This window comes from Monodelphis domestica, chromosome 6, assembly GCF_027887165.1.
Source record: "Monodelphis domestica isolate mMonDom1 chromosome 6, mMonDom1.pri, whole genome shotgun sequence".
Taxonomy (NCBI): domain Eukaryota; kingdom Metazoa; phylum Chordata; class Mammalia; order Didelphimorphia; family Didelphidae; genus Monodelphis; species Monodelphis domestica.
Window position 1 is genome coordinate 27,564,215 of NC_077232.1, and position 20,438 is coordinate 27,584,652.

Consider the following 20,438-nt stretch of genomic DNA (forward strand, 5'->3'; position numbering starts at 1 on the left):
GGGGTTTTTCTCCCATGTCACCTCCCCTAAGTCCCTACATCTACCAATCACTGTAGACGCTTTCCAAAGGACTGCCCATCTAAATTCCTGCTAAGTCGACCAATCTCCTCAGTAAGTCTGAAGGAGAGAAAACATAGCTGAGTCAACTAATCTCATCAAGAGAAAACTTGCCCGACCCTTTTAGGTACCTAGCATCCCATTGTATCAATTCTAAAAACAGGCCTGGCTCAAAGAACTCCTTGCCTTATTATAAACATGGGTCCAAGTACTTTCATTGTTTAGCAAGGAGTTCTCTCTCCTAAAGCAGTCTTAAGTATGGGTGGAGTAGAGGTCCTCCCATTTCTGATCCTGGCGAGTTCTCACATCAAAATGGGGAATGTTTCTCAGTAGGGAATTTGTTCCAATTAAGATTCCCCGATGGGGAAATTTTTAACATTCACAAGTATGAGAGATTTCAAGATTTACACATCTTTAGACTCTAGTTATAGAGTGCAATGCCTAGAGTGAGGAAGTCCAAAGTTCAAATCAGCCCCATATACTTAGTGATGCGACCTTGGACAAGTCACAACCTCTCTTTAATCTTAGTTTCCTCATCTGTAAAATGGCCACAGGTTGTTATAAGGATCAAATCAGATCATTGGAAAGTACTTTGTGCAGCATCAGGCACATAGGAAGTTTTATATAATTTTAGCTGTTACCTCCTACACCACTTAACTGCCTAGGTCAGTGATGGCGAACCTATGGAACAGGTGCCAAAGATGGCATACAGAGCACTCTCCATGGACGCACAGCTGCCCCTCCCTCAGAGTTTGTTACTAGAAAGGCAGAGGGCTTTGGGCAGAGCTGCTCCCCTCCTCCTCGCCACATGCTCCTGCCATCCCTCACCCCTCTGCCCAGAAGCCAATGGGAGTGTACAGGGGGTAAGGTGGGTGGCTCACAGATGGCAGAGCTGCAGGGGAGCAGAGTGCTCAGCCCACTCCCTTCCCCTCTCTACATTGGCTGATGACATTCCTCTTCACTTCCCCCGCCCTCTGCCCAGCAGCCCAGTGGGAGTTCTTCCTCTCTCCCCATGTGGGGTAAGGGGGAGGGGCACGGCACAGGGTTCACCATCACTGGCCTAGGTTATTTACCCAGATGCTTTCTACCCTAATTAACCATAGCTCACTCTCCTACCCATCTCCACAAATTCTTCTCTACCTCATTGTGGCCCACCATGAAGGCCTGATCAATAGCGTACACTACTACACGGGGCTGGTAACTCGTTTCCTGATTTCCTAGCTCTACTGTAAGATTCCTGCTTGGGGATGGAGGCAGAGGATGCTCATCTAGAGAGGTTAACAGCATCCCCAGAATGAGCCCTGAATTTGTCACTTAAGGGCGGAGAGAACAATTAGGAGGCCAGGACGTGGACCAAGCAAGTAGATTGAAGAGGTTGGATGGATGCCTTTTATTTACTTATTTTTTTATTTTTTAAAACCTTCACCTTCTGTCTTAGAACCAATACTGTATATTGGTTCCAAAGCAGAAGAGCAGTAGAGGCTAGTCAATGGGGGTTAAGTGACTTGTCCAGGGTCACACAGATAGGAAGTGTCTGAGGGCAGATTTGAACCCAGGACGTGCCATCTCTGGGCCTGACTCTCCATCCACTGAGCCACCCAGCTTCCCCTGAATCTTTCATTTTTTATTCTTTTTGAGGGCTTAACAAGACTCCTTCATCTAGATCCTGATCAGTCAGCCAGACCAGTTAGTTTCATTTTGGCTGTTCAGTCAGGCTCCAGGGTTTATAGGAGAAGATAAGATTTTTTCTGACAAGCCTCCTAAGTGTCTCACCCCTCCTCAAAACTACTTCCTCACCATGACTTCTGGCTTTGTCACACTCTAAGCACACACATAGACCCAACTCTCCTTCATCTTGCTGTTGTTAATTTAAACTCTTACTTTCTATCTTAGTAACAACTCTTAGACAAAAGGGCAGGGTCTAGGCAAATGGGGTTAAATGATTTGCCCAAGGTCATACAGCTGGGAAGTAGGGGTCAGATTGGAACCCAGGACCTCCCAACTCCAGGCCTGGCACTCTAGCCCCTGTACTATTTAACTGCCCCCTTCTTTGGCCTTTCAGCTATCCTCCCCTGACCTGGCACCTTCACCTCCCTGAGTTTTCAATATACTCCATCACTAGAAGTCCTCTCTTGCCCTTGACCATCCCTTTCTGTCCTGGTTTCCTCCCCTTGGAGAAAGTCATTGTTGTGGAGAAGAGAAATGACCACATGGCTTCGAACCCCAAGGCAGGCTCCTGCTGGGATTCAATTATACTGTCTGGAGTGACTCCAGCCTTCCACCAAGCGCTGACCCTCCCCGCCTTGTCTTGGTCACTCATCTCCTTCAGCTCCCATCAAAGGAAGTGCCCGGGCAGAGCCTGAGGGGCCTTCCCCTCCTTTCAGGTATTCCAGAGAGAGGACTCCTGCAGGGAGCAAGTGAGACATTGGGATAAATGACTTCCAAGGCTCCTTCCAGGAGAAACTGAGTGTAACTTTCTGGGATTCAGCATCTAGAGGGCAGCTGTCTGGACCCAAGGCTGTCTCTCTCTCTCTCTCTCTCCCTTTTTCTTTTTTAACCCTTCCCTTCTGTCTTGGAATCAGTACTAAAAGGGGCGAGTAAGTAGAGTCACACTTGGAGATGGGAGGTCCTGGGATCAAATTTGGCTTCAGATATGTCCTAGCTGCATGATCATGGACAAGTCACTTAACTCTAGTTGCCTAGTCCTTTCTGTTCTTCTGCTTTGGAATGGATCTGAAAGTAAGAGTTTAAAAAAAAAAAGAAAGAAAAGAAAAAAGGCATTCTCACACAGTGTGAGGCCACATTTGAACCCAGATCCTCTTGACTCCAAGTCTTGGTGCTCTATCCACTGTGCTACCTAGCTGCCCTTTTCTCCCTCTTCTACTTACCCTCTCGCCTTCCTTCCATCTCATTTATCATGAGATTTTATTCCCTAATTCTACCTTGCCTTGAGCCATATCCCCTTTCTCTCTCTCTCTGTCTGTCTCTCTTTGTCTCTGTCTTTGTCTCTCCTCTCTCTCTCCTCTCTTATCTCTCTCTTAAATGAGAGAGTGTCAGAGGGAGGACCTGGGCAAGTGTGGAGAAAGGGAAAGACTGCAGGGAGTGGGATTGGAGCTGTTTTATAAGTAGTGAAGCTGGGAGGTGGAGGGAAGGAGAAAGAGTATCCCAGACATCCAAGACTGGCAGTGAAAAGTCAGGAAGGAGATGGAGCAGGGAGACCAGTGTAGCTAGATCATAGGGGCAGTCCAGTTTAAGAAAACTGCAAACGGATGGCAATGGGCTTTCAATGCCAAGCATTTTATATTTGATCTCAGAGGTAATGGGGAGCTACTGAAGTTGATTGAGTGAGAGGGTTCTTGATCAGTTCTGGGCTTTAGAAAAATCTCTTCAAGAGCAAAATGGAAGATGGATTGGAGTGGGGAGAGACTTGAGGGAGAGACCCAGAAGGCTTTTGCAAAGGTCTGGGCATGAGGTGCTGAGGGCTGCTGGGAAGAGAAAAGGGAAGATATTGTGAAGATAGAAATGGCAAGTGCTGACACCAGATTGGTGCTGAGGCATGAGTGAGTCCCATGCAGAGGATGATACTTCTACCCAGGGTCACTGGGAGGATGGACATGTTCTGGGCACTAATCATATCAACTTTGTCAGACTTCATTTTCCTGTTCTCTCAGACCCTCATCCCCCAAAGAGCTTCTTGGCTCAGATCTAGAGCCTAAAGCAGCTAGGTGGCTCAATGGGTAGAGCCCTAGGCCTAGAGTCAGGAAGACACTAGCTGTGTGACTCTGGGAAAGTCCCGTCCCTTCTGCCTCAGTTTTCTCCTTTGTAAAATGAGCTGGAATAGGAAATGGCAAAGCCCTCCACTATCTTTGCCAAGAAATGGAGTCCCGCAGAAATGATGGAACAACAACGGTGCCTTCAGTGGACCTCTTTTCCAAGCTAGAACTGCCCTAGGCCGGCTCCTTCTCTGTCTCACTGATCTCCCCGGCTGCCAGACCTTCATTACCTTCCCATTTCGATACTTCCAGGCAGAGTTGTGGCCCATTTGGGGACTCTCTTCCCCAGTGCAGATTGCAGCCCTTCTGTGACTTGGTAAAAAGCTAGTAGGCAGTAATGGCCTGGAACAATCTGCAGGGATCTAGGAGAAAAAACACTATGCATAAGCAGAGGATAAACTGTGGGAGTGGAAACACAGAGGAAAAGCAACTACCTGACTACAGCGGTTGAGGGGACATGACGGAGGAGAGACTCTAAACGAACACTCTAATGCAAATACTATCAACAAAGCAATGGGTTCGAATCAAAACCACATGTGACACCCAGTGGAATCACATGTCGGCTATGGGGGGGTGGGGGGGAAGGAAAAGAAAATGATCTTTGTCTTTAATGAATAATGCTTGGAAATGATCAAATAAAATATTATTTAAAAAAAAAAAAAGCTAGTCGGCGGGAGAAACCCCTCAGCTTGTGCCCCGAGTGGGCTTAGATGTCTGGTCCTCAGAGACACCATCAGGGCCCTTCCAGCCAGCCAGCATCCTCTGAGAGGACTTGGGGGAGTTCCTGAGGTGAGCAGAGCTGCCCTTGGAGGGGGGACCTCGATGCCCCACCCAGTGAGGTGGGGAAGAAAGGAGAAGCCGAGGCCAAACCGGGAACCTTGTCTCCCTTGGCCCCCAAGCTCGGGGGCCTTCCCCAGGGATCCTCCGCTCACCGCTGCCTGGCTGCTCCCAGCCTTGGACACTGGGCAGGATGTGGGGAGCCCTGGGGGCCCAGAATGCTCTCCGCCTTTGTTTGCAGCCCCAGGCTCCCTCCGATTCCTGTCCATTTGTTCCTGCACAGGCTCCATCCCTTTAGAAGGATCCGTCTGTCCCGGGGACTCTTCTGTCGGCCCCACCTCTCCGTCCTCCCCGAATGGCCAGCCTGCGACCCCTTCCAGCCCACTTTGTGCATGAGAGTGACCAGAGACAATTGTAGATCATGCAATGGTAACCCTGCAGGGGGTCCCGCAGCCAGTCCAAGCCCTGCAGCCCAGGAGACGAGTCCCGGGCCAGAGAGGGCGAGTGATTTGCCCAAGGTCACACAGCATGTGCCGGTTTATCATTCAATAAGCGTTCACGAAGCGGCAGCTATTTGCAACGCCCCTCGCCCCCCGCACAGTACTTGCCTTCTTCCTTCCCAGCCTCCCTCCTCCATTGCTCTTCCTCGCCCACCTGCACCCTCCCCTCCTCGTTCTCGCGTCTCCTCCTCTTCTGCTCATCCCCCAGCCTCGATTGTCCCTCCCTCCCCCGCCATCCCTCGGGCTCCCCTCGGGCAGCCACCACCGCAGCAGGCAGCAGCGAGCGCTCGCCCGCTCCTCGGAGCAGCAGGGAAAGCAGTGCGCAGCCCCGGCCGCCGGATCGCCGGATCGCCGGATCGCGGGCTCCCAGAGGGCGCGGGGAGCACCCTGCGGGCCCAGGGGGCCTCTTCTCCGAAGGTTCGGGGCTCCGGGGCGCCCTTTCCGGGATCGCAGAGAGAACGAGGGCTTTGGCGCTGAAAGGTTAGCCGGGGGAGGGCGGGGGCAGAGGAGGGGGATGCTCTGGGGAGGGTCCGCGGTCTTGGGAGTGGGGGGAGAGGCATCGGACTGTCCATCTGGGGCTTTTATTCCCCAGGGGCAGCCCCAGGGGATTTTATTCCCATAGGGTGGGATACCCAGGGAACGGGGAGCCTGGCACTATTCCGGGAGGAGGGGGCCAGCAAAGACCTGGGGGAGAGGGTCTGGGGCCCCCCTGAGCTCAGGCTTAAGTGCCCGGGAATGGAGGGGGGGGCCGCCTCCCTCCCACCCTCCCTCCGGCTCAGCTCGCTGCATCTTCCATTCCTTCGGGTCTGTGACTGTTTCAGCTGGGGCTGCTCTCTCCCTGTCCCAGTTTTCTCTCTTTTATTGTCTTCTATTTCAGGCCCCACCTGGCGAGTCTTGAAGGGAACAGCCTTTTAACTCACTGGCCAGGGCTGCCTCACATCTGCCCTAGCGGCACTTCTCTCTCCCCTGAGCCCACTGGGCCTGCCAGGGACTGGGCTCAGGATCTGGGAGCTCCAGCCTGGACTGGAAGTGCTGGCTGAGGAAAGGTGGAAGGGCATGCCACCCTGGGCCACCATCCGTGGGAGAGGGGGAGCTGCCCAGGGCAGAGGGGTTAGAGGAGAAGGCTTTTTGGATGTCTGCCCCTGAAGGGGGAAAAAAGCAGGAAGGGGGCCAGGGTCTGGGAGAGATGACAACAGGGACCTGGGAGAGCCTTCCACTGGTGTCAGGGGGTTTGCCAAAAGAGAATGGAGTAGAGGGCATCTAGGTGGCACAGTGGATAGAGGATGATACCCGGCCTGGAGGCAGGAGGAACTGAGTTCGAATTTGGCCTTAGATACTTCCTAGCTATGTGACCCTGGGCAAGTCACTCATCCTTGTTTGCCTAGCCCTTACCCTTCTATCTTAGAGGTGTTACAGAGAGAAAGACACACACACAGAGACAGACAGAGGAGAGGGAGAGAGACAGAGACAGAGAAGGAGAGAGACAGAGAAGGGGAGGGAGAGAGAGAGAGAGAGAGAGAAAGAGAGAGAGAGAGAGAGAGAGAGAGAGAGAGAGAGAGAGAGAGAGAGAGAGAGAGAGAGAGAGAGAGAGAGAGAGAGAGAGAGAGAGAGAGAGAGAGAGAGGAGAGAGCACTCTGGTTATCAAGTGAGAAGATGGGTTCTGGCCCTGCCTGTGCCACTAGTTGGGCTTACATTCCCTCCCTTCTAAGCTTCTGCATTTATAAAAGTAAGCGCTGGACTGCAGGATGATCTTGAAGGTTCTGAATCCTCTAACAACAGCAGAGAGGGGAGGGGCTGGGTAGAGCTGAGCACTTTCCCTGTTCCTTAGGGTGAAACTGTTGAGTGTATGTGTGTGTGTGTGTGGGGGGGGGGGATTGTTCCTTTGTTTTCACACAGGGCTCCAACACTGGCTACTTCACATCAGACATTGGTTCCACTTCTTTATCTTCAGTGTGCAAAAGGAGAAACTGAGGCTGAATAGACATCTGGGACTTGCTCCAGCTCCAGCCTCCTTGGAATTTCCAAGTGACAAAATCCCTCTTCAACTGGGGCTAGACGGTGGAGAGAAACAGAGTAAGGAAAAGGGGGCTGGGGGGAGTGGTGTGAGCCAAGAAGGGAGCTGGGGGGCTGTGGAAAGGGAGGAATCATCAGTCCAAGAAGATTGTGAGGGTGAGGCTGAAGGGGAGGGAGGGAGGGATGGAAGGAGAACTCTCAAAGCCACTCAGGGTGAGAGGCAGGAACTGGAGAAGCTGGGATTAGAGCAGAGGCTAGAATAAATAAGGACGGTAGACCACAATGCCAGTGAACTGCCTTTGTCCGATCTTACCTCCTGCTCTGGGCTCAGGGCTCTCCTTCCTGGTCCATATCCCCTTTTCCTCATAGACCAGAGTTTACTCCCAGACCTGACTTCTGTTGGGCTTCTGAAAGCTCTTCCGAACCATCTACCTAGGAACTGCCAACTGGGGGAAGGGCCCGATTTCAGGCTGGCCCAGAGTTGGCGCCTCGCCCTGGGCCCTAGAACCCATCTGGACCACCCTCCACCCAGTGCCTGCCCTCAAAGGGTTCCCGGCAGGTTTCCTCCCAGGTGACATGGTCCATTACCCAGAGTGCTTTGCTCTGGACAAAGGACAAACTCGAGTCCAAGACCAAGACCAGGATCTTGGGTATCAGTGGACCACGCTGACTGCTCTCTGGGACTCTGGCTTTCTGCCTCACAGTCAGGGCTGATTTTATAAATAGGTGGTTCTCCTCCATTAAAACGTAACTCCGGAGATTCATCCTTTCCAGGGGACCTTGTCTCCAGACTTGCCTTTAAAGGAGGTAGGAAATCCAGACTTCAGAGCGAAGGTCTTTATAAGCTCCTCCCTTCTGTCTTAGACTCAATAGTGGACATTGGTTCTAAAGCAGAAGAGTGGTCCGCGCTAGGCAATGGGGGTCACACATTAGGACGTGTCTGAGGCCAAATTTGAACCCAAGACCTGCTGTCTCCCTAGCTAGTTTTAAACTCAAGATTTAAATGTATTTATTAAAATAAAGTTTGTTTTTAGATAGATAGCTGCCCCTAGCTGGTTTTTAAATGGAGACCTGAGGACGATGGAGCCAAGGAGGTGCCCTGACATCCTCCTGGAGGGGACTTGGGAGATCATCTAGGCTGAGGTTCCCCAGAGGCTGCTTCTAAAGCTCTTTCCCTTCCACGACAAGCTGAGGCTCCTTCCTTCTCAGCAGCCCTCGATGGCTAGCCCAGAGCAAAGGTGGTGATGGTCCTCCTTTCTTTCCGCCTTTCCCTCAAAGCCTTCCTGGAGGACGGGATGGGCGAGCTGCTGGGTCGGCTTCCACCAGACCCTTCCCTCTGCCCTTCCCTTGCAGGGACCATGTCGCCGCTGAGCACCGGGCTGCTGCTGAGCCTGCTGGGCCCCGTGGCCTGCTGGGCCCTGGGCTCAGGTTCCGAGCTTCGCTCCGCCTTCTCCGTGGCCCGGACCAGCAGCCTGGAGGGAACCACGGAGATGGCGGTGACCTTCGACAAGGTCTACGTGAACATCGGAGGCGACTTCGACCCCGGGACGGGCCTGTTCCGCTGCCGAGTGCCGGGCGCCTACTACTTCTCCTTCACCGTGGCCAAGTTCCCCCAGAAGAGCCTGTCCGTGATGCTGGTGAGGAACCGGAACGAGGTGCAGGCCCTGGCCTTTGACGAGCAGCAGCGGCCCGAGCGCAAGGCGGCCAGCCAGAGCGCCATGCTGCAGCTGGACTACGGGGACACGGTGTGGCTGCGGCTGCACGGGGACCCCCAGTACGCGCTCTACGGCTCGGCGGGGGGGCCCTGCACCACCTTCAGCGGCTACCTCATCTACCCCGACACCTCCTCCTACTTCCATAGCCGCGGGGGCCTCCCCGCCCAGCAGCCCGCAGGCCTGGCGCCGGAGGCGGAGCCCGACCCCCGCTCCGCCTTCTCGGCTGCCCGCTCCGAAAGCCTGGTGGGGATCGACGAGGCGCCTTCGGTCCGGCACCGGCCGCTGACCTTCGACACGGAATTCGTCAACATCGGAGGGGACTTCGACGCGGCTTCCGGGATCTTCCGCTGCCGCCTGCCCGGCGCCTACTACTTCTCCTTCACCATCGGCAAGATGCCGCACAAGATGCTGTCGGTGAAGCTGATGAAGAACCGGGACGAGGTCCAGGCCATGATCTACGACGACAGCCCCTCGAGGCGGCGGGAGATGCAGAGCCAGAGCGTCATGCTGGCCCTGAGGCCGGGGGACACCGTGTGGCTCCACAGCCACCAGCACGAGGGCTACGGCGCCTACAGCAACCACGGCAAGTACATCACCTTCACCGGCTTCCTGGTGTACCCGGACCTCCCGCCCGGCCAGTTCGGAGCGCTGGGGCCCTGATCAGCCCCGGGGGGCCCCGAGGGGGCAGCAGACAGGGGGGGAGGGGGAGGGGTGCATGCCGCGTGTCCTGAGGGCCCCACTGGCATGTCGGTGTCCCCGGGAGCACAAGGGCTGCCCGCGGCCACTAGGGGGGGAGGGGGGCATTCTGTGGGGGCGGGGTCTGGACTTGGGCCAATAAAGCAGTGCCGAGTGACTCCAGCCACCAGGATCTGAGCCAGAACTCTAGCTGTGCGGGAACCCGAGGGAGGCAGGGGAGGAAGATAATGCCTCCTCGCCTGGCTGTGGGCTCAGCCGTACCCCAGGAAGAGTGGGCCCATCCCCAAGGGGTTCCCGAGTGCCCAGGATGCGGCTGGCGGGGGCAGGAAGACTAAGAGCACAAGGAATAGGAACTCTGCTGGGCCACCGGCAAAAGGGAGGAAGCCCGGGGCCCTAGCACCCCCTCCCCCCAGGCTGGCCCCATTTCTGTCTAAGGCCGGCAGCTGGACTTAGAGCCCTCCCGGGGAAGCCCCCCCCCCCATTCTCCCGGCATCCCTCCTCGGTCCTCACTCTCCACCGCCCTCCTTCTATGCATGCATTTGGGTGGCTCCCTTTAGCTCGCCCAGGGTCTGCCTCTGACCTTCCCCACGGTGCAACCCTCTCCCCATCCTCCGATCCCTTCCGTGCCATGAAAGGATGGCTCATAGGAGGTCGGAGAATGGGAGCTGCTCCAGGGCCCGAGGCAGTCCCGAGATGCCTGTCCGGAGCTCAGGACAGAGATCCGCTCTGACTCCAGGAGCCGGGCCAGGAATGAGCAGAGCAAGAAAGGATGTGGCGGATGGCCACGCATTTTAGGGGCTCCTCGGCATGGACATGGGGCTCACGGTGTCTGGGCAGCTCCCCGAGATTCCCTCAGAGGAGGACCAGGCCAGAAATCCCACCCTGACGGCCTGATGTCTACCTCCTGGGCCCAGGAGCCCCATTCTAGCCTGGGGGATTTGCAGTGAACCCCCAGACCCAGGGAGAGGCCTGCTAGTCCCCACACTCGGGTCTCCCGGGAAGACGGTTAGAATGGAGGGAACACAGGGCTTTGCTGACACTTCTGCACCCTCTGGCTGCTGCGGCATCGGATCTCACTGACATCCTTTCCCCAAACCTGGCCCCTGAGTTGGGCCTTCATGGAATTCTGCTGTCCAGGAAGCTGAGGGATTAGGAGTTGGGATTAGGGTTGGGTGACTTCGGTCAGGGTCAAGCTTAGGGTTGGGGGAAAATCTTTCTATTCCCGGTCTGCGAGGACTCCACAACCCTCATAGATAGTCATTAGATATTTATTGAGTCCCTACTGTGTGCCAAGCATTGTGCTGGGCTGCCCCGGAGGACAGCTGGTCCCTCCATGTGTCCTTAGTCCTGCCTCTGTCATTGCTCCTAGGATGGCCGCTCTCTTTTCTGTCGTTCCCCTCCCCCCATTTCTTGTGTGGACCTTGCCCTGGCTGTGAGGGTTGGGGCTAAAAGGGCCATTCGACGTCATGGGGGCACTCCTCCGGTTTAGGACGGGGCGCCCAATGTCTTCCCTCGTGCTCTCCAGGGGGCTGGGGCCAGGGAGGGGGGGAGAGCGGGAAGGAGAAAAGCCAGGCTTGGGGTGGGGCGGCCAGGTGCAGGGGAGTGGGCTAGAAAGCAGCACGTGATGCCCACTGCCCAGGGAAGGGGAGTGGGCTAGAAAGCAGCACGTGATGCCCACTGCCCAGGGAAGGGGAGTGGGCTAGAAAGCAGCACGTGATGCCCACTGCCCAGGGAAGGGCATCGGGGCTAGTGCTGTTGGAACGGGCCATTCAGGGAGGCCCAAGGACTCAGCGTGGGGGTCTGGCCCGGGGGGCAGTGGCCCTTGCACAGATCCTGGAGTATTTCCTGCCCTGAAGTGGCGAAGAGTCGAGCCCAGTGACCTTTCTCCTCTCCCTCAAGAGCCGCGTGGAGGCGATAGACACAGGCCAGACTGGTGAGCAGCAGCTGCTGGAAGTGGGCTGGGCTCAGGGGGGCCTCCTGGTGCCACTGCCGCAGCTGCTGCTCCGTCCTGGCCAAGCTCCTAGGAACCCAACGCTGAAGGAAGAGGGTGAGCCGTCGGCCAGGGCGAGTGGATGCCAGCTCCTCATCCAGGAGGTGGAACTGTCCCACGGGGTCCAGCCGCAGCCCTGGCCACAGTAACTAAAGAGAAAGAGGGATCTGAGGGGAGGGAAGGGAGCCGTCGGGAGAAATGGGTCACAGACAGACTGGCCAGGATTGGGGCAAACAGGGTAGGCAGGGCTTTTTGGAGGAGGTGTTACAGGTCACTTGGGAGGGGACCTCAGCCGATTAGGGCTCTCCCAGGGCTTAGGGACCCCCAGAGTGTACCCACCCCAAAGTCTGGCCTTCATTAAGCCCCTTCTCCAACCCATCCCACCACCCCCAGAAAATCCTGGCCTCGGTCAGTGACCTCAAACATCATGTCCGGGTGCTCTGGCTTCGGCGGGACATCACCCACACCAGCACTGTCAAGGGGCTCTCCTGGAGAATCAGAGACAGGGTTCAGGGTCTCCTCTCCCTCCTCTAGCCGTGCTCTTCAATGTAAGCATTTATCTGCAGATCACGGACATCCGTGCCCTCCAAGGCTCCAAAATCCTTCCTCAGGTGCGGTCACAGGCTCCTAGATCGGGCCCCGGAAGGGACCCCAGAGATCACGGAGTCCAGCCCCCTCGTTTTACAGACCAGGAAATGGAGGAACAGCGTCCACATGGTCACTCGGGCACAACAGAGGTTTTGAATTTAGTTCTTCAGTGTCCAAATAAATCCCTTGCTTTTCCTTAACCTTTCTTGTCAAAGGAAAGAGCCTACTCTAGGCTCTAGTCCTAAAGCCAGTCCTCATCCCTATAATATGTCCAGCCAACATCTCGGGGTCCTCCACCCCAGCCTGGCATTTGGGGAGGGAGTGGCCAAGTTGAGCCTAGCACATGATCCCCCACCCCAGCCAGGAACCTGTCTGGGCCAGCTGGACCTCTTTACCTAGAAGGCAGCGTTTCCTAGTGCTCCAACGGAGGATCCTTTCTGGGTAGAGAGGACACGGCTGGGGTGGAGTGTCCCATCCACAACTCCTGGGCAGACGTTGAGCCATCTCACGCCATTGGTAGGATGGAGCCTGGCCCCAAACTCCCTTGGCACCTTACTGGCAGGATGGCCTGAAAGCTCTGGCCCCGGGACAGAAAGGCAGTGGCCCATCCATCCCCTCACGGAAAGTACAGTGCAAACTTCCCAGCCTACTCCTTTGGGTCATCACCACCCAGGTCAGGCCCTCTTAGCTCCCTTGACCAAGATGAGGGGAAGCTATTGGGTCCGATCTGTTTAATTTGGGCCTTTTTCAGCTCCAACCGAGCTCTTCCAACCTTCCCAAACCAGCAGGGCTTTCAAGGCTCTTCGATAGGTCCAGTATCGTCTAGAGCTTGGGCACTGGTGAGGGATGAGTTAAGTAAAAGGGTCACATACGCCAGCAGACCTAGAACCCTGGCAGGCCCTTCCGCCGTCCAGCAGAGCACGTCGTTCTAGTGCCACAGCCCCAAAACTGCTCCCTTAGGTTCAGGAACCCCTCCATTCTTTTGTTCCTTTTGTCTCCTACCTGTGTGCCTTCGGGACGCAGCCCCCACAGGAAGGGGGAGGCACAGAATGGCCCAAAGCCAGGCTCGGCGCCAAAGATCCGGGGCCATGCCATGTACAATGCTGTCTGCCTTTCTCGGCTTCCCAGCCTTCCTCTGTCTCCACCGAAGGTCCAACTTTCCACTGGAACCGGTTCCTCCTCACTCTCCATCTGTCTCCAATGTAGAGCAGGGTGGGGCTAGCTGGAGGCTCCATCGCTTCCCAAGGGGACTTCTGTTCCCCCAAACTTGGGAATTTGCTTTTCTGGCAGAGGAAGCCTTTCCCCTGACGTCTTGGGTCCTTTCCCTCTGGCTATGCCCAGCTGGCTGGGATGTTTAGTTAATAAAAACAAGGTGTTTGGTAGCAAATGGCTTCGGTATGACACTCCCCTAGGGCTGGGTCAGCGCCGGTCCTGTGACCCCATGTTTGTGCTCACTCTAAAACATCCTACAGCTGGTCTGCACTGTACACCCAACACAGCCAAAGCCCGAGGGATTTCTTCAGCAGCCAAGGCTGTGTTACTCGGAGGGTGGGCCTGGCTCTAATAAAGTTCAGGGAGCATCGTGAATCCCAGGGATTCTCTGGAGGAAGGCCACTCCCTTTCTGCAGGCTCTATAAGCACTTGCTTCCTCCTCCCATGCCCCTGGACTCTTCTTTACCTTCTAGGTGGAGGTCTGAGTCTGGCAAGCCTGGAGGCCCAGTTAGCAGTCAGGATAGCCACATGGGAATAGGACTGTGTTCACTTTCCTGAAATGGAGCCACTGCTCTTATCTGTGATCACACTGAGGAGCATGACAGGGTGGACAGGAGAAGGATGCTTCTCCTGGCCCCAATACGGGACTTTACCAGCCAATGGTCTCTGGGGACCCATAGCTATTTCCACTTTTTGCCCCAATAAGGGCCTTTCTTGAGTCGCTCACCTGCTGACTCAGGACTACCTGGTTCTTGGAGATAAACTGCCTGAGCCAGACAGGGTTCTGGGATCCAACAAAGCAGTCACAGTCCAGGTAGTCCACTTTGTCTCATGGAGAATATACCAAATCCTGCCTGTGATGATGGCTAACTGAACTGTTTGAGCTCTTGGATCATGGCTGTTGCATTTTAACCTGCTAAGATGAACTCCCAACTTCACTGTCCTCCCCAAACTTCCTTCACGTGCATGAACGTCATTCTCTAAACAAAGGACACCACAAGGCTGCCCCCGGGTATTCAGACATACCAAAAAATAGGAAGCTGCAAGTCCCAGTAAGTCTTTATTTACATAAATACTCTGTTACAAGATGGGCTCTGTTCTTGCTAGAAGCTATTTTGCTTCAGGTTTCTTATCTCCAGCCTCAAGTTTGGGGCTCTCTGGAGGCTGGCGATAAGCAGGGAAAGCCTCCCAGGGGCTGTTCAGGTCAAACTTCCGGAACTCCTGGGCTAGTTCCACTGGCTCTGCTACAACCCGCTTCACCTCATCATCGTAGCGGACCTGCAAAGAACAAGAGGGCTGAGCACCTGGGGTGCCGTGGCCTCTCCACACATCCTCTCTGGTTCTGATCCCAAGTCTTCTGATTATTGCCCTGTCCTTCCATCCTCTGTCCAAGGCAACGGCCAACAAGGTGCCAACCTGTGCCCAAACTACTGCCTCAAGAAGCGAGATCTGTGACAACATGGTTCCTTATGCCTCAGCTGATGCAGGACTGAAACTGGCCAGCCACAGTGCTTTTGGTACGCTCAATGCATAGGATCTCCTTTGGCCCTTACTACAATGAAGTGTGGGGAGAGTGATTATCTCCATCTTACAGAGGAGGTAACAGAGGGGTTGGTGGAGATGCCTGGGGCCCCAGAGCTAGGTAAGAGCAAATAAGGCTGAACACAAAAGACAGATGATATTGCTGATCATTTCCACAGGGGGAAGATTCTTTGATTTCTCTAGTAGTGTTGGTGGAATTGGGTTAATCCATCTATACTCTGCTACCAAGTTCCCCTATAAGCTACAAATGCTGACTACACTATTTAGCTTTTCAAGTCTTAGGGACCTGGCCTCAGTCTACTTTTCCAGCTGCTCTGTACAAGACCCCCACATGTGCCAGAGGGGGCTGCTCCCTTCCCCCTCTCCACACAACTGAGTACGTTTCTCTCATCACCCACCCCTCTGCCCAGCAGCACAATGGGAGCGATTCCTCCCTCCCCTGTCTGGAGCAAGGGGGAGGGGGGCTGCATGCCTCATGAGGGTTACAGTTTGGGCACTCAGTCTCTAAAAGGTTCACCATCACTGTCCTAGGCCCTTCCTCTCAAAATCTAACGTAGTTAAAAACTGTATTAATTCTCTTTACATTTATTCAGTTTATACTTTTACACATACATATTATCTCCCCATTAGAAAATAAACTCCTTGAGAACAGTTTGTTTCATTCTCTGTATGGGCATTCCCAAGGCCCAGCACGGTATTTGGCACAAATGAGCAGTAAGGGCTAGGCAATGGGGGTTAAGTGACTTGCCCAAGGACACACAGCTATGGAGTATCTGAGGACAGATTTGAAGCCAGGACCTCCTGTCTCTAGGCCTGGCTATCTATTCATTGAGCCACCTAGATGCCCCTCCCTGACCTTTTGGGGATGATCTTGGAGGCTCTGGTCTCAGGGTGAACTCATCCAGGCTTGATACATCATGGAATCACAAACAATCAAACCCAGATTCCCAGTACCTCTACATATCCAGAGAGAGGGAAGTCCTTCCGGAAAGGATGTCCCTCAAACCCATAGTCTGTCAGGATCCTCCTGAGATCAGGGTGATTGGCAAAGTAGACTCCAAACATGTCCCATATCTAGAAGAGAGGGAATCCAGACACCAGGTTCACATTTCCTGCTGCCTTTGCTTAAGGTCCTTTCTAGGTCATGTCACTACACTGTTCATTTTCCTCCTGGATTACTTGGCCCTTAGGAACTCACCTCCCTTTCATACCAATTTGCAGCTTTGTGCACTGAGACTACAGAATCAACAGGAGTCAGCTCATCTGCATACGTCTTCACTCGGATCCGAGAATTGAAGCGCAGAGAAAGCAGGTTATAAACAATCTGAAAGGAAACAGAATGAAAAAGTGAATTGGATTCTACTAGGCTCTAGAAAAAGCAATGAGGTTGAAATGAAACCAAGCTGAAACCGGACAAGCCTGTGGACCACTGGGTCACAGCTTACCATTTCCAAGAGCTAATGTATCCTCTTCCCTTCTTCGAGTTCAAAACCTCTGGATACTCACCTGCCTCTGAATTCCCATGGGTTCTTTCTATGTACCTTTCCTGCCTATTCTTAGAGAAGGCTCAGACATAGCCCTCGTCCCAACAAATTGGGGCAATTGTAAAAAAAAAAAGGCAATTGTAGAGGAGACCGAGCTCTTGACAGCTCTTGGCAATTTCTGACTCTTGCCCAGAAGGTGGTGCTACAACCAACCCTGCTTAGGGTTCCTATGAAGCATCCTCTGTATCCATCTGCTTGCCAGCACACAGAAGTAATTGTTCTTTGAGACAAGTCTCATTTTGGGATGTGATCAGAGATGCATACTACATAGAATGAGTTCTGTGAACTTCATGAAAGTTCTAGCTCTGTAGGGAGAGAAAGCTTCAGATTGGAGGATGTTTAGAGCTGTAATAAATAATGTTAACAGAGGTCTAATTTGCCAACATTTCAGACTCGATAATCTTATAGAAAAGGAAAGAAAATAACATGGTTGGTAGCATTTTCTAGTGCATACATTACAGTGCATCTGTTTTGGTTGTCAGTCAACCCCCTACTCAAGTCCTATTCTGATGCCCCTCAAAGCAAAAAGAAACTTTTTGGCAAAAGTTCTATAGGTCCTACCAAGGTAGAAAGGCTTCAAAAGCACAGTATGAGAAGAGATTGCCCATTGTCTGAGAACTGGCTGGGCTAAATCGGAGAGGCTCATCTCCAGGATGTCACCCACTGCCACAGGACAAGTTTTTATGGCAGCTACAATGACTCACAACACTGTCTCCTAAAGAATGGTGGACTCATGATCTACACTGATGGAAATGATTAACATTCAGAAATAATTACAAGTCCCTGGATGGATAAATACATCCCATTACCACAGTCACAGGGATACTGCTTATAGTTTCCAAAAAGCTTTCACAATATAACACAAAGCACTGCCACACCAAGCCATCTCTCCTCCTAACTTTTAATCTTCTTGATTCTCTCTACCTACCTCAAAACGGTTCTGCCGGGTTGGGACATCAACTGCTCCTAAATCAGCCAAGGACTTGAACTGGGCATTGGTGTGATCTCTGAGGAATGTCAGTACAGGGATGACTCCATCAGGATGGATACAGATCTCTAGTTCATTGAAGTAAGATACCTAAGAGGCAGGGAAAAGGGAATCCAGAGCATCTGAAAGAAGGTTGCAATCAGGTTGAAGTCATTTCATTTGAGGCAGAACAGGAAGAAGATTGGAATCAAACATCCTGAGGTCCAATGAATTAAGGAAGAGTCATTAAGTGTTGAGTATTTGCTAAGCACTATGCTAAAGGGCTGGCCAACCCACAACCACTCTCCTCAGGAGTCCTGACCCAGAGCCCATGAAAAATGTCTACAACCAGTAGGCATACCTGAACTTGCTGGACATATTTGGGTAGGATCTCAGCCACATATTCTCCAAAAGCAGAGAGCTGCTTATGGGTCACCTCATCCCATTGTCTAACTGTGGCTGAAAAGCAAAAAAGAAAAAGAAATCCCATTTTTTCAGAGGGCAAATGGAATGGGAATGAGTGCTGAGAGAAGGAAGAAAGCCTGGTACATTTCCTCTAGGTTGGCTAGGGCATTCAAGGCCTTACATGGAACCTTGTTAGCAGTGATTCTAAGGGAACCCTGAAAGTTTCAAGACTTGGTACCTGGGAGTCAGAAAAATTATACAGCATTGCAGAGAGCATAACATTGAAACAAACACAGTGGGAATGTTTTGGTTGGAAAGCAATTAGATGATAAGTTTCATAGGATTTAGACTGGAATTTGAGGTTGAGGCCCAGGAAATTAAATGACTCGTCCAAAGTCACTCAAATACTTCAGGACCTGAGATTTGAGCCTAGGTCAGAATTCTGATTGAAAATCTAATGGGTTTTTCACAACAAAGTCTTGTTAACTAAAAACCTTTCTCCTGTGCAAGAAACCTTCCTTTGTCAGCATAGCTGAATGACTCTTTTCTTCATTAACTCCTACAGCTCTTTTTATTTCTGTAATAAGAATTATGTATTGTATTGTTGCTTATGTATTTTTCTGTTGGCATCCTATCACACTGAAATCCTCAATCAATGCCTTATCATGATATGGAAGCTGACTCTGGGATCCTAAAGGTGATTAATGGTAGTTTATGCTTCGTGGGAGGTCTGTTCAAGCTATAAATGATTCAAGTACATGCCTAACTCGAACAAGTTGTGTCTGTCCTCTAAGGATCAGTCTAGCTGAGTGCAGATAAGCTTCCTGAAATTTTATTTTGAGTAGTGTCAAAGCTTGGGCCAGTCCTATCATTATGCTGGACATGCCCTGGACACTTTCCAGATTGTCAATGTCACTCTTTAAAATGTGGCAGTCAGGACAAAAGACTTTTAAGGTGTTATATGACAGGAGTAAAGTGCAATGAGACTGTTCTGGATACCATGACTATCCTACCAAGCATAATGTTAACACTGGGAGGTGGGGGGGACATGCAATTCCTGGCATATATTGGGGGTTTAATACATGCTTGTTGAAATAAATATTAAGTTGCCCTTATACTAAGCAGAAGCCTTATCTTCTCCACCTCTGAATCTCCCTCAAAGAAATTTGGCATCTTATCTCATAGGCCCGTGATGGTGAACCTATGGCACGAATGTCAAAAGGGAACATGGAGCTTTCTCTGTGGGCACTCCTGCAGTCTTTTTCTTTCTTTCTTTTTTTTTTTAAACTAGAACACCAGAGGGACTCCAAGTGGAGCTGTTCCCTTCCCCCTCTCCATTTGAGGGAGGAAATTCCTCATTTCATGTCTTCACTTCATTGGCCCCTCTAGACAGCAGCCCAATGGGTTGTACTTTCTCCTTCCCCAGTCTGAGGTAAGAGGGGTCAGGGCATGGGGGGAGTAGGTCTGGGGGGTAAGGCCCAGCACTCTGTCTCTAAAAGATTTGCCATCACTGTCATAGGCCCTCAGTGGAACTAAACTCCTTAAGGCACTATAATGAGGGATGAAAACTGCAAACCTGGGTTCAAGTTCCAATGTTTAAAAAAAAACAAACCAAAAACCCAAGAAACCCAAACCCTTACCTTCTTGGCATTCCTCTGGGTCACAAAAAGAACAAGTGTTTCAAGCTAGATTTGAACCAAAGTTGTATGGTTTTTTTTAAAAATAATCCTTATCTTCCATCTTAGACTCAATACTAGGTGTTGGTTCTAAGACAATAGAGTGGTAAGGGCTAGGCAACTGGGGTTAAGTGACTTGCCAAGGCTCACAGAGCTGGGAGTTTCAATTAGTAACCAGGACCTCCGGTCTCCAGGCCTGATTCTCTACCTACTGCCCAGCTGCCGCTGTAGTGTTCTTAACCCCCATCTGTGGGACCTAGGGAGTCAGCCTTACTTCTCTATAAAAAGGAAAGGCCTCTTTTAAGTTAGTGACCAAGCCTTTCCGTAGTGCTTCCGATGTGGCAGGCACAGTGCTGGGGACTGAGCAGAGGTTCACTGATTTAAAGAAGGACGCAGAGGCTTGTGGAGGTTAATCGCTACACCCAGGTTTGCTTCCCTGGCAGCACTACCTGTAAAACCCATAATTCCATTTTCCGAACGATTGTAGTCAGCCTCTCCTCTGCCTCTCTCCACAACCCTGGGGAAGATGTGCTCCCATACCCCATTTTCCTGGGGAGGCGAAGTGACTGGGCCACTGACGGCGAGGATGTGTTTGGCGGCCCCAAGTCGGGGCATTAGCCGTTCGCTCCGGGCCCTCTCCAGTCGGGCGGGCCTCGCATTGGCTGCCCGTCCGCTCCCCGAGTGCTCCGGTCCCGCCGGGGGCTCCTCCCCCACCTGGGGCTCAGAGGCCGGGGCGGGGGCACTACTCACGGTGCTGGCTTCCGGCCGCCGGGCTGCTCTCCTTTCTCACCGGTAGCAGGACCCCAGCGCGTGCCGCCCCTACAACCACAGACGCAGCTTGAGGGAGGCCCGAGGCGGCCCCGGTCGCTCCCCGCCCCGCTCGCGCCCCTGCTGCCCCTAGGAGTCCCCGCAACAGGGCAGCTGCCATCCTATCTTCGGGACGCCAAACCTGAGGGGGACTCGATAGGACGCGGAGCGCCAAG

General features: G+C 52.9%; 3 protein-coding genes across 12 annotated transcripts; 1 reads left to right on the top strand and 2 right to left on the bottom strand.

The window, feature by feature from the left end:
* Window positions 1-4,671: 4,671 nt before the first annotated feature.
* C1QTNF4 (C1q and TNF related 4) lies at window positions 4,672-9,693 on the top strand. 9 transcript variants are annotated; one of them, XM_056801769.1, is made up of 4 exons: window positions 4,672-5,587; window positions 5,985-6,153; window positions 7,059-7,180; window positions 8,474-9,693. In XM_056801769.1, exon 4 carries the CDS (start codon window positions 8,479-8,481, stop codon window positions 9,493-9,495), a length of 1,017 nt encoding a protein of 338 aa, XP_056657747.1. In that variant the 5' UTR covers window positions 4,672-5,587; window positions 5,985-6,153; window positions 7,059-7,180; window positions 8,474-8,478; the 3' UTR covers window positions 9,496-9,693. The 9 variants fall into 9 exon arrangements, with proteins under 9 accessions (XP_056657747.1, XP_056657749.1, XP_056657750.1 ...); XM_056801771.1 differs by having other exon boundaries at window positions 4,683-5,587; window positions 8,155-9,693; XM_056801772.1 differs by having other exon boundaries at window positions 4,683-5,587; window positions 8,159-9,693.
* Window positions 9,694-10,790: 1,097 nt separating this feature from the next.
* On the bottom strand, window positions 10,791-13,344 carry FAM180B (family with sequence similarity 180 member B). The gene is made up of 3 exons (XM_056803781.1): window positions 13,112-13,344; window positions 11,939-12,062; window positions 10,791-11,670 (listed from the first exon to the last, which is right to left on the bottom strand). The coding sequence occupies exons 1-3, from the start codon at window positions 13,342-13,344 to the stop codon at window positions 11,278-11,280; spliced, it is 750 nt and encodes a 249-aa protein (XP_056659759.1). The 3' UTR covers window positions 10,791-11,277.
* A 1,024-nt stretch (window positions 13,345-14,368) lies between these two features.
* On the bottom strand, window positions 14,369-20,383 carry NDUFS3 (NADH:ubiquinone oxidoreductase core subunit S3). Of its 2 annotated transcripts, none has more exons than XM_016423522.2 (6): window positions 20,206-20,383; window positions 17,736-17,833; window positions 17,336-17,485; window positions 16,062-16,187; window positions 15,818-15,937; window positions 14,369-14,599 (listed from the first exon to the last, which is right to left on the bottom strand). In XM_016423522.2, exons 1-6 carry the CDS (start codon window positions 20,381-20,383, stop codon window positions 14,432-14,434), a joined length of 840 nt encoding a protein of 279 aa, XP_016279008.2. In that variant the 3' UTR covers window positions 14,369-14,431. The 2 variants fall into 2 exon arrangements, with proteins under 2 accessions (XP_016279008.2, XP_007497491.2); XM_007497429.3 differs by having other exon boundaries at window positions 19,905-20,241.
* Between the last annotated feature and the right edge of the window lie 55 nt (window positions 20,384-20,438).

Coding starts and splice junctions, on each gene's coding strand:
- C1QTNF4 (XM_056801771.1), top strand. CDS start 8,365: ATGGTCCTCCTTTCTTTCCGCCTTTCCCTCAAAGCCTTCCTGGAGGAC.
- FAM180B (XM_056803781.1), bottom strand. CDS start 13,344: ATGGAGCCTCCAGCTAGCCCCACCCTGCTCTACATTGGAGACAGATGG. Junction 12,063..13,111: donor TGCGTCCCGAAGGCACACAG/GTAGGAGACAAA, acceptor CTTACATTGAAG/AGCACGGCTAGAGGAGGGAG. Junction 11,671..11,938: donor ACCCGGACATGATGTTTGAG/GTCACTGACCGA, acceptor CTTTCTCTTTAG/TTACTGTGGCCAGGGCTGCG.
- NDUFS3 (XM_016423522.2), bottom strand. CDS start 20,383: ATGGCAGCTGCCCTGTTGCGGGGACTCCTAGGGGCAGCAGGGGCGCGA. Junction 17,834..20,205: donor GGCGGCCGGAAGCCAGCACC/GTGAGTAGTGCC, acceptor TTTGCTTTTCAG/CCACAGTTAGACAATGGGAT. Junction 14,600..15,817: donor CTCTCTCTGGATATGTAGAG/GTACTGGGAATC, acceptor TGTTCTTTGCAG/GTCCGCTACGATGATGAGGT.